The sequence below is a fragment of the Eutrema salsugineum genome, unplaced genomic scaffold (assembly GCF_000478725.1).
Source record: "Eutrema salsugineum unplaced genomic scaffold, Eutsalg1_0 scaffold_6, whole genome shotgun sequence".
NCBI classification, from domain to species: domain Eukaryota; kingdom Viridiplantae; phylum Streptophyta; class Magnoliopsida; order Brassicales; family Brassicaceae; genus Eutrema; species Eutrema salsugineum.
The window spans coordinates 2,243,400-2,255,298 of record NW_006256547.1 but is presented as its reverse complement, the minus strand read 5'-3'; the positions used below and the strand labels follow the sequence as shown (position 1 = coordinate 2,255,298).

At 37.5% G+C, this 11,899-nt stretch overlaps 2 protein-coding genes across 4 annotated transcripts; one reads left to right on the top strand and one right to left on the bottom strand.

Annotated features, from left to right (window-relative positions):
• The first annotated feature begins 144 nt into the window (after positions 1 to 144).
• On the top strand, positions 145 to 5,810 carry LOC18011839 (ADP-ribosylation factor GTPase-activating protein AGD1). The gene is made up of 19 exons (XM_006394384.2): positions 145 to 581; positions 1,154 to 1,230; positions 1,307 to 1,407; positions 1,505 to 1,575; positions 1,771 to 1,833; positions 1,972 to 2,016; positions 2,119 to 2,184; positions 2,289 to 2,336; positions 2,423 to 2,518; positions 2,685 to 2,726; positions 2,851 to 3,054; positions 3,161 to 3,292; positions 3,406 to 3,633; positions 3,775 to 3,870; positions 3,962 to 4,294; positions 4,416 to 4,561; positions 4,651 to 4,744; positions 4,830 to 5,323; positions 5,418 to 5,810. Exons 1-19 carry the CDS (start codon positions 537 to 539, stop codon positions 5,530 to 5,532), a joined length of 2,496 nt encoding a protein of 831 aa, XP_006394446.1. The 5' UTR covers positions 145 to 536; the 3' UTR covers positions 5,533 to 5,810.
• Positions 5,811 to 6,375: 565 nt separating this feature from the next.
• Positions 6,376 to 10,051, bottom strand: LOC18012801 (pentatricopeptide repeat-containing protein At5g61990, mitochondrial). 3 transcript variants are annotated; one of them, XM_006394383.2, is made up of 2 exons: positions 6,932 to 10,051; positions 6,376 to 6,847 (listed from the first exon to the last, which is right to left on the bottom strand). In XM_006394383.2, exon 1 carries the CDS (start codon positions 10,032 to 10,034, stop codon positions 7,068 to 7,070), a length of 2,967 nt encoding a protein of 988 aa, XP_006394445.1. In that variant the 5' UTR covers positions 10,035 to 10,051; the 3' UTR covers positions 6,376 to 6,847; positions 6,932 to 7,067. The 3 variants fall into 3 exon arrangements, with proteins under 3 accessions (XP_006394445.1, XP_024006772.1, XP_024006773.1); XM_024151004.1 differs by having other exon boundaries at positions 6,376 to 6,799; XM_024151005.1 differs by having other exon boundaries at positions 6,376 to 6,622.
• Between the last annotated feature and the right edge of the window lie 1,848 nt (positions 10,052 to 11,899).

The window sequence follows — 11,899 nt, the reverse complement described above, 5'->3', positions numbered from 1 at the left end:
TTAAAAAACTAATCCGGTCTGTTTCAAGTCTCATATCTTAGGTTGTTCATGCCTTCATGGATTTCTCTAATACTGTTGAAAACAGAAAAAAAAATTATTCCCTCCAAATACAAAATTTATTATAAACTTGCCTTTTAAATATTATATAAATGACAGCCATGGAAGATGTCAAGGTTTTGTACACGAACACGATCACCACAACAAAGAGTGGAGTATTTTTTTTGTTTTTGTTTTTGTGTGTTTTTCTCCATCGCACGATCTTTTCCCTTATTTTCCGCCCATTTTCCCACTTCTCAACCAACCCTAATCCCCAAAAAGGCTTTTGATTTTCCAAAAAAGATAAAACAAAACAAAACATTTTTCTTTTTTGTCGTTTTTTTTTTGGGTGGGAAAAAAAACACCGTAATTAGCTCTGTCCGCGTCTCCGGTAATCGGAATTTCTAATTTTCCAAGCTGAGGAAGACGACGACGAAGAAGAAGAAGAAGAAGACGGAGGAGGAGGATCGTTCTGGGTCTCTTGCTTTTCCCGGTGAAAAATGCATTTCGCTAAGCTCGATGATTCGCCCATGTTTCGGCAACAGGTTTTTTAATTTTTAAATTGAAATTCTGTAAAGCGTTTCGGTCGTCTCTGTTTCTAGCCATTTATTCCATTGCTCAAGAGAGAGAGAGAGAGAGAGAGAAATGGATATGTTTTGTACAACCTCTCGTGCCATTTCCATGATCAAAGAGCATTTTAAATTGGTTTCCGTTGAGTAATGGCCTCTAATATCAGATACATTGTGGAAATCTGGAGGAAGCAATGTATCAGGAACTTGTAATATTTCATCAATTTCAATCCGATTAAGAAGATAGATGGTTAAGCCAAAATTAATTGAATATGATGGTGATTGATTTGTGAGGCTCTTTCTGTATGAAATTCGCAATGTCTGTTCCTTGTAATTTGCTTTGTCTAGATGTCAAAATCTAGGAGTTGACTTCGATTTAATAATCTGAGATGTTATTACTGCTTCATCTTTTCTCTTCACTTTAGATTCGTCATTTTCTTTGTGGTTTGACCTGTAATCGTAAGTCCTTCGTTATTGTTGTTGAATCTGCGCCAAATTATAGTGATAGAGTAAACCTTTGGTTCTGCAAACTTTTTGTGGTGCAACAGATGCAATGTATGGAAGAGAGTGCGGAGTTGCTGCGAATGCGATGCTTAAGGTTTTATAAAGGATGCAGAAAATATACGTAAGCTCTTGCACTTTATTCAGCTCTGTGATTAAGATATATTTTGTGTTCTGATTTTTCTTTGTGTTGTTATTAGGGACGGACTCGGAGAAGGGTATGATGCAGATATTGGCTTTGTAAATGCACTTGAATCCTTCGGAGGAGGCCATAATGATCCCATCTGTGTTGCTTTTGGAGGTAACTCCCTTGTTTCTGTATAAACTGAGCTCTGCATTATCTCTTTTGCTTCTTTCATGCACATTAAATTTATCTGAAAATATGTTTATTTTCCCAGGTCCTGTAATGACAAAATTCACAATTGCTCTACGAGAAATTGGGACATACAAGGAAGTTCTTCGTTCCCAGGTACTAAAGTCCAATGCCTCTTACAAAGGATGGCCCCGTTTTTTTTATCTGCCTATATTTTGCTGAGTCGCGTTTCTTTTGTTGAAAATCATGTATTTGTAGAGAATTGTTTTATTTTTGTTCGTCCTTCCATATAGTCGCTGTATGTTGAAGAAGTGCATAACTAACCTATGATGCCTTGTGAACACTTTTCAGGTAGAACACATGTTGAATGATCGGTTACTTCAATTTGTGAATGTTAATGTCCAAGAAGTTAAGGTATGTTTGTAGTAATACATACCGTGCGAAAGATTTTGGAAAATAACTCTGGTTAATCCTTTCAAATTTTTGCGCTATGTTCATCATTTTCTCTGAATTGCTCCGGACTTATATATATCTTTAATTTCTGTCACTCAGGAAGCACGTAAACGGTTTGACAAAGCTTCCATTATATACGATCAGGTTCGTTGAATGGCGTCAAAATATGTCAACTGATTAAATTTATGGTTTTTACTGCTTGAAAATTTGTATGTATCTTCATTTATGTGCATCTGAATGAAACAGGCACGAGAGAAATATCTATCGTTAAGGAAGAGTACGCGATTGGATGTAGCTGCCACAATTGAGGAGGTATTTAAAATATTGTTACTTTTAAAAAGTCTCACTGAGTCACAGATAACCTTCACTTTTTATTTTTTTCTGGAAAAACTAATCTTGGTAGAGAGACATTTCAGGACCTACATAACGCAAGAACGACGTTTGAGCAAGCCCGGTTTCATCTGGTAACTACCTTGTATTCTAATGCTACCAGAATAACGGATTCTATTATATAACCGTACATAATGTTTGCTTACGTCTTCTTGGCCAGGTTAGTGCACTCTCTAATGCGGAAGCTAAAAAGAGATTTGAGTTTTTGGAAGCAGTAAGCGGGACAATGGATGCTCATCTTCGTTTCTTCAAACAGGCAAGATTTTTCTTAAAAACAATTTTTAGAAGCATGAAACACAAATAATTTTCTTTACCTGGAACCAGCCAGCTTGGTTTTACAAACCTATCTACAAGAGTCTCTTTTGCTGTTTCCTGACATGAATTACTTGATTCTCTTTCTCACAAGTGATTCCTTCTTACAGGGATATGAGCTACTACATCAAATGGAGCCTTTTATCAATCAGGTCTGATAATACAAGACTTCTTGTAGCAAGATTCTTGTCTTTTGATTTAATACATCAGATGGAGCCTTTCTTATCCAAGCGATAGTCCATGGATTATCTGTGTTTAATTGAAATTGTATGGCAGGTGTTGGCTTACGCACACCAGTCTAGAGAATGTGCAAACTATGAGATGCAATCACTTAATGAAAGGATGCAAGAGTACCAAAGGCAAGTTGATCGAGAAACTAGAAACTCAAATGGTTCTCCAACAGGAGATGGCATGAGACATAACTCAAGAAACTCACAGAAAGTCATAGAGGCTGTCATGCAATCTGCTGCAAAAGGAAAGGTAACGAAGTATCTTTTGTACTGAGGCTATTTCAGCGAACTGCTCTCATATCTTGATACAGTTTTTTTTATATATATATTTATCTGTTGGCGGTACTGTCCTCCAGGTTCAGACCATAAGACAAGGGTATCTGTCTAAACGTTCCTCAAACTTGAGAGGTGACTGGAAAAGAAGATTCTTCATCCTTGACAGCCGTGGGATGCTATATTATTACCGCAAGCCATGGAATTGGTCTTCAGTAAGTTGCAAAACGAAAAACAATTGTGTTTTTGATCCTTCCTTGAAAAAACATATCGATAACGTTTGTAATATATCATATCTTTACTGAATTTTTGAAGCTCGATGTATCAGGGAAATGGAAGCCGGTCTGTTGTTCATAGGAATATGACTTCAGAAAACAGTCCTGGGCTGCTAAGTCGGTGGCTGTCTTCCCATTACCACGGTGGTGTGCATGATGAAAAACCAGTTGCGCGTCACACTGTGAATCTGCTGACCTCAACGATCAAAGTTGATGCAGATCAGACCGATCTAAGATTCTGCTTTCGAATTATTTCGCCAACAAAAGTTTATACATTGCAGGTATATTAGGGAGAACATGACTTTAAAGTAAAATGATCATTAATTTCGTCTCCTATGGAATAGTCAGTACACTCTTACATGAGGTGTTCTCTTCCATCCCGTCCGACTGACCAGAATTTCTTCAATGTGTTATTGATGTAGGCAGAGAATGCGCAGGATCAGATGGACTGGATCGAGAAGATAACTGGAGTAATTGCTTCTTTGCTCAGTTTCCAGACACCTGAAAGAGCAATCATGGTACGATTTCATATGCTATTACAGCTGATTCTTTCTTGGGTGACCCGTTATCGGTTTTCACTAAAAATATCATCACTTGCAACTGCATCAGCGTCTTTCTACAGTGGACGGAGGTGATACTTTCTCTGCAAGTGATTCCGGTTCTTTAGCAGATCCATATGATATCGAGCAGGCAGAAAGTGGAGAATCCACACTTGACAATCCCATGACAGGAGGAAACCGTTCGAGGTTCTCAGGGTGCTTGCAGCAACATGATATGGCAAAGACTGAAAAGCCAATTGATGTCTTGACAAGAGTCTTGGGGAATGAGAAATGTGCAGACTGTGGGGCTCCTGAACCCGATTGGGCCTCTTTGAATCTCGGAGTCCTCATATGTATTGAATGTTCTGGTATACATCGTAACCTTGGTGTTCACATTTCAAAGGTAAGCCATTAAAATCGAACACTTTCAATCTCTCAGACTTCTCACAAGGAGGTAGTCATGATTTTCCCATTTTTAAGTAGCTCTACAGAATTGGTATAAAGTATTCAACCTTGTCGTGCAGGTCAGATCGCTCACTCTTGATGTTAAAGTATGGGAACCATCGGTCTTGACCTTATTCCAATCGTTGGGCAACGTATATGTAAACTCAGTGTGGGAGGAGATGTTGAACTCAGAGAGTAGATCTTCAAGTGCCAGTAGGTCTTCGGGGTAAGTGACTCATCAGTCATCAGTTGTATTTGCAAGAAGACGAAACTACTCCTTACGTGTATTTTCTTAAATATTTTTCTGTGTTTTAGCACTCCCAAGTCAGATCGACCACGAAAGTTTCTTGCAAGGAAGCCTGGTTTCAATGATCCCATTTCTGTGAAAGAGCTCTTCATACACGCAAAGGTATTATATCAGTCTGTGAGTTAAATAAGCTAAGTGTTTGAAGATCTCATGTCTGTCAATTGCTTATTTCAATGGCTAATTACAGTATTCAGAGAGGATTTTTGTCCGCAAAGCAATAGACAGTCAGCATTTCCAGGCAGTTTTCCAAGAGATATGGGAGAATGTCCGTGCCAACGACAAGAAATCAGTTTACAGACACATTGTCTGCTCTGAAGCAGATGTGAATGCCTTACGTGGACAAGCATCGTACACTGTGTCTTTGCCCTTAGCAAAGATGATGCAACTGGAAGCGAAGGAGGAAACCCTTGAAGCCAAGTTCAAGAGCATTGAAGAGGAATTTCAAGAGAATCCAGAGGGATATTCTAACTCGAGAGGGAACGGGGAAAGTATGGTCCGAGAAGAAACTTCAAACGACTGCTCTTTGCTTCACCTTGCTTGTCTTTCTGCGGATATCGGTATGGTGGAACTATTGCTTCAGTATGGCGCAAAAATAAATGCAACAGATTCAAAAGGTCGGACTCCACTTCATCATTGTATCATCAGCAGGAGATATGCAATTGCAAGGTTGCTACTGATGAGGTAAACTCCATATAAATTCTTAGTTCTGGTTTTATCAATCATGGAGGTTGAATTGGAAAATCATTATAAGTCTGATGCAATGATTCAATCACAGGGGAGGAGATCCAAATGTTGTAGATAAAGAGAATAACGTACCAGCTAAATATGCTTCAGAGACAGACCTCAACGACAGCGAACTGATTGCTTTATTAACAGACTCCAAAAGATGATAACACTGATGAATCAAAAATAACCATCTGATTTGCTTATTGCACAGAAAGCAGGATGGTATAGCACTAGAAGAGTGATGCTCTACCTGAACTCTTTTCGCCTTTTTTCCGCCTTTTAGTTCGTTTCGTTTACTTTTTTTTGGCCCATATAATTGGCGATTTGTTCATGAAGAGCGTAGAGAATACATGTAGATTTTTCGTTGGTGCTTGATAGGTTGATATACTGGTTTATACTCTGGTGTACATATGGTCGTTTTATGGGGTTGTATGTTCTATAAGATGACGCCTTTTGTTTTGGTTTCACTATGAAATGTTTATTTACATTGTTTGGGTAATGAAAAGACAGACACCATTGTGTGTTTTTCTGTCAGCTGTGTTTTCAAGTAGAATTTGTGGTTTTACCCATCGAGAAAACCTGCTTTGAATCAGGCAGACAGATTTACATTCATCATTATCATTATGACAAATCAAATCCTTAATCCATTATGTTGTCATTTGATTCTTCTGTATTGTCACCTTTCGAGAAAAAAAGTTGTATAATACTCCTTCTGTTTCATAAATAGTGTCATTCTGACATTTTTCACACATATTAAGAAAATTATTAAAAATAAATTTTATCTCTTATTAATATATTAAATAACTTGTTTTTATCTAATAAATACATTAAACTAATAAGGTTAAAACTGGAATATTGTTTAAAATTTTGCATTGAAAATATAAAACGACACTCTTTGTGAAACAAAAATAAAACCTTAAAACGACACTCTTTATGAAACGGAGGGAATATAGGATTATAAAATGTTCTTTGTTTTTTGACCAAAAAAAAAAAAAATAATGTTCTCTGTTCATCAATATGACCATCAATTTTTAACCCCAAAAAAACTGTTAATGACTTCATTGTAACATCAAATATTTTACAAGCTTTAATGAAGATTTATTGACGCTAGACATGATCAGGAGTAGTCAGGAGGGTTCATTTGTTAAAAACCTGCTATCTCTGGCCTTAAATATCGAAGAAATTGCAGTTTAAACAGCTCATATGTGTCTCCCATTCGTCGTCAACTTCCTAGTGTCATCATCATGATGAAAACTGCAGAGAAGTGAACCAAGGCAAATCCGTTCTCAAGCAAATTGAATTGGTCCAGATGAGTTCCTGAGATGACCCAAGCTCTTCCAGGAACAGCAATCGTAATGGTAACTCAACAAAAAAAAAACAATTACATATCCATCCCAACCAGCTTGCCTTAAGTTTAGGTAAGACCTATATCTGGTCAGACAGTTTGACAATCAGAAGACTGAGACGGAGTAGATTCGTCTGGTGATACCCAGTTCAAGACCATCAAAAAGTGAGAGGACAAAGCTTTTAAAGAATAATAGATCAGGTTAGGATCAATGTTACCTTTTGGCGCAACCCTTCAGCAATTTTCAAGTCGGCCAAGAAATTTGCCGTAAACCAGAGGTAAAACCAGCTGTCTCCTATTTAGCCATAACGAAAAAGAAGGAAGTCTATCTGCTTTTGGCTTTTCTTTTACAATCTATGGAGCAGCATCCGCTTCCATCCTTTGGTTTGGGGAGATGCAACCCTCATTAATTAGCTCAATAACACTCGAAGAATCGGGAATATATTTGAGTCGAATCATATTCTGCATAACCTTCTCAGCTGCGTCCATTTTTCCCACTTTAGCAAAACCAGAGAGTAGAGCCCGGCAAGTTGAATCACTTAGCTTACACCCGTCCACAACAGCGTTCTTGGCAAACATCTGATCCATGAACATAAGTGCTTTTGTCGTCATCCCTTCTTTCACGAAAGCATTGATGATCACACTGTACATTATGTTGTCTGGTTCAATTCCTGAGGCAATAGCCTCGTCGAATATAGCAAACATTTCAGATCTTCTACCCATTATATCATACCCGTTTAGAAGAGATGTGTAAGTTACAACAGTAGGCATCAGGTTTGCCTTCTTCATGTCCTGCAAAAGCGCTTTTCCAGCTTCCAAATTTCCTTCCTTGCATAAATAATCTATCATAATGTTGTATGTTACATCATTGGGCTTGCCATGCCTATCAAGCGACCCATCTATGAGCAAATTTATCCATTTTGATTTATCTTCTGTTTTTCCAAACTTGAAAACCCAATTGATCAAAGCATTGAAGGGGCCGGTAGTAGAACTACAACCCTTCTCGTTTGTCTCAAAGATGGTGATAGCTCTTTCCACATCGTTCCATCTGCAACACCCATCCACAAGTGTTGTGTACACAAAACTATCAGGAACTAATCCCTTTAGTTTCATCTCGTCAAATAACCGAAAAGCCTCCGCTAGATCCCCATATTTGCAACATCCATCTATGATTGTACAGTAAGTCACTGCATTAGGTGGGAAACCTTTTCCTGACATTCCATTAAAAAATTCCTTAGCTCTTTCGATTTCACCAGACCTGCAGAAGCCACCGAGCAACATGTTGTATATGATGACATTAGGAGTCACACCTTCTTGAACCATCTCATCAAAAATACGAGATGCCATCTCTGTATTTCCCAACTTCGAAAACCCATCAATGAGTGTACCATAAGAGAACACATCGGGTGTAATACCCTTTCCACGCATTTCCTGGAAAATCTCCTCCGCATCATTTACTTTACCGTTTTTAACAAGACCATTCATAAGAACAGTGTACATCTTAGCATCCCCCGGAATCCCTTGTTCAACCATGGATCTGAATGCTGTACACGCCTCTATTACTTTACCCTTTTTGCAATACTCGTTGATCAGACCCGTGCAAAAGACCTTATTTGGAATCACACCAAATTCCAGCATCTCTTTCACATACTTATCTGCAGATGCAAAATCCCCTGCCTCTATATATCCACTGATAAAAGCCCCATAGGTGAAAGCATCAGGCTTTAATCCGTTCTCTACCATTTCAACCAGATAAGACCTTGCTTCGTCCATTCTTTTGGACTTTGAAAGGCCAATTATAAGGGAGTTGTAGCAAAAAGTGTCTGGTGCAATTCCTTGTTCCTTCATTTCTTTTAAAACCCTCACCGCACCTCCAAACCTACTTTTCTGGAGAAAGGTTTTGATCAGTGTTGTATATATAACCACGTTCGGTCTGCAACCGCTTGCACCCATTTCCTTCACAATGTCATAAGCTCCATCAAGATCCCCAGAAGAACACATACCTTTTACCACTGTACCATAAGTATAAGGAGAGACGACAATGTTCTTCTTTTGCATTTCAACAAATAACTCATAACCCTTAAGTACATTCTTTTCTCGAAAGTATCCCTCAATCAAACTACCATAAGCCCGAGCACCTGGTATCACTCCGGATGCGATCATCCCATCAAAGAGAGCCTTTGCCTTCTCCATCGCCCCATCCTTTGACATCACGCAAATAAAAGAATCATACATCTTAGGATCAATGTTAATTCCATGAGAAACCATCTCATGGACTAGCCCATTTGCAGCGTCTGCATCTCTGCCTTTCAGTAAACCCTCAATCAGTATACTAGAAGCAAAATTATCAGGAAACAAGCCAAAACTTTTCATCTCTACCAGCAACGATTTAGCGTCTTCTAGTCTCTTTCGCTTACACAACCTATCCATAAATATATTGTACGATTGTTTCGATGGCACCAATCCTTTGCAAATCATCGACTTCTTCAGCTCAAATGCTTCATCCAGATCTCCTTTTTTACAAAAAACTTCAACTACCAAACTATACACAGTCACAGTCACCGAATCGAATTTTTCTTCGGTTCTGAGAAGAACATCTTTTGCCATCTGAACATTCCCAGCTCTGCAGTGTGCAACAATCAACTTTTCATAAGTGTGAACATCAAATACTACATTTCTCTCAACCATTCCATTATACACATCCCAAAACAAATCCAGCCGATTCCTCTTCAAAAACGCATCCAACAAATGATTACACCTTGCCGAATCAGGAACCAATCCCAGATTCATAATGCTAGAGATCACAAAAACAGCTTCATCTAAAAACCCTTTCTCAAAATATCCATCAATCAAGATCCCAAATAGAACTCCTTCATCACTCGTTCCCGAAAACTCTCGCGAACATCTCACAACTGAACTCCAAACCTCAGCTACAGGCCACTTCCTCTCAATCATCCGGATTACAACACAGTGAGCTTGCCCAACACTACCCAAACTACACAAACCCAAAGCGAGAAACGAAAACGAATCTAGCTTCTGCTCCGTAACTTTTTGAGAATCGACCCAATTGAAGAAACTCAAAAGCCTGGCGGGATCATTGACGCGCTTGGATCGTAAAACGGAGAGAACAACGTCTGGATTTATCTCCACCGAGAGATTCGAAGATACTAAGGCGTCACGCCAGTTCGCCTTGTTGAGGATTCCCGCTATTTCAGCTGATGCGTCGGAAATTTCCCCAACGTTAGCGGAAAACGATCGGAGAAGTAAACAATTCCCTCTCAGAACTAAACAGCTCTTCCTGAACAGCGTTGAGCCCATCATCTCCGATACCGGAGAGCAACAACCTCGTCGGAGAAGATGATTAAATCGAGATACGATCAAAGAAAAAAAATCATTAAAACAGGTAATAGAAATATAATCATAAGGCCCAAATTCCCATTCTAATTTGGGCCTATAGGCCCAAATACTTAAGGGCACATAACATTAACAACCTTTTAAATCGCCGAAATGTTTATCCGATTGGTTTAGAATTTTAGATAATTGGTAGGTTTGTTTTGGGAAGATTAATTTATTTTTGTTTAAATTTATCGAGAAACATCGAATTAAATAATATTGTGTAGGTCTCAAGAAATTCGTATGGAGAGGTTATGGGAGAGATATGATGAAGATCCCCACTAGAGTGGGAATTTCAAATGGTGCATGAATGTTTACCCAAATACATAGTGTGTGAAATGCATGGTTTGACCAAAATTTCTTTCTTATTTTGTTTTGATATGCGCCAGAAAATTTAGAAAAGTCGACGGGTATGGGTAAATATAAACTAATGCTAAATCATTTGTTTTAAATTATGGAACGTGTTCTAGTTAATTCCACAACATGTGGGTGGATATATTATTTACATGTAATCTAGATGATTTTTCTTTTGTATGAATCCGTGAGGGGTAACAAGGAATCGTTGGTCTAATCTCGTCGGTGTTAAAGAAGTTTTATGAAGGGATAATCTTGATTAAAAACATCTAAAAATATGTATTCAAATTTCAAAATACAATTAATTCTTTCAAATTTGATAAAATAAAAAAAGTATAAATGTATTGTTTTACTCAAATTTTGATCAAATGACATATTAGACAACTTCTTTGATCATTAAAACCACTGACTATGATTGGGTAAGTTTAATGTTTATTAACCATGTAAAAAGCGATATGCTATTGATGAAACTTGCGCTTTAAATCTGTAAATATGATAACGTAGATAAATAATCATAGTTGTTGTATGGTCTAGTTGGATGCGAATCCACAAGTTAAAATTGTCAGTCACCAAAAACCAGCTTGAGATAAACATAGTGGCTAAATACTATACTGAGATAGTTTATTATTAAATGTTAGCACTTTTTACTATTGTTACACTTATCCAAGTTGATTAAGTTTTGCACAAGAAAATAAATCGGATGATTGTGTTGGAAGCAAGGAAGCAGTGACTAAAGAAAAACAGCTTAATCAAGCACGGACTAAAATCATATTAGACGGAGTCATCGTCATTTGATACAATTAATTATTATTGTTTATGACCCATCGACCCAAGTTGGCTCCTAAAACTAGTGCATTCCATTTTAAAAACCAACCCATTAAGTTGATTGATAACATAAAATAATAATTTGTGTTCTATGGCGGTCAAAGAAAACGATTAAAAGTAATTAGTTTATTAAAGTGATGTTTAGACAGAAATAGTATCTCTTCATTGAGAAAGAGAAGTTTTCCAAATTCTATTAGCAAACAGTTATATCATGCAAAAAGATTACTTACCCTGTCTAACCAAAAGAAATACTAATAAAACTTTTAAAATTACGGGATTTGTTTTCCGATTCGCATAATTTATAACAGTTGTAAAATATAATAAGAAATATTTTGTATTATTAATTCGAACTCAAGTTCAAGTTTCTAGCGACGATTTTAATACCATAAGCCGACAGCAATGAAGCACTGTCGGTGGGGGAGACTCCGTATTTAAGATTGTTACAGATAATTAAGAAAAATAATTTTTTTGTCGTATTTTCTTTATAATTTGACCCGATCAAATACAAATTTTCTTAATCTGTAATAAAGAAACTATTCTTAATTAGTCGAACCAAAGCACGAGGACAGGAGGCTCGACACGTCGAACATGGACAAATTAATAAAGTCCGGTTA

Coding starts and splice junctions, on each gene's coding strand:
- LOC18011839 (XM_006394384.2), top strand. CDS start 537: ATGCATTTCGCTAAGCTCGATGATTCGCCCATGTTTCGGCAACAG. Junction 2,727..2,850: donor TGGAGCCTTTTATCAATCAG/GTCTGATAATAC, acceptor ATTGTATGGCAG/GTGTTGGCTTACGCACACCA. Junction 3,634..3,774: donor CAAAAGTTTATACATTGCAG/GTATATTAGGGA, acceptor TTATTGATGTAG/GCAGAGAATGCGCAGGATCA.
- LOC18012801 (XM_006394383.2), bottom strand. CDS start 10,034: ATGATGGGCTCAACGCTGTTCAGGAAGAGCTGTTTAGTTCTGAGAGGG.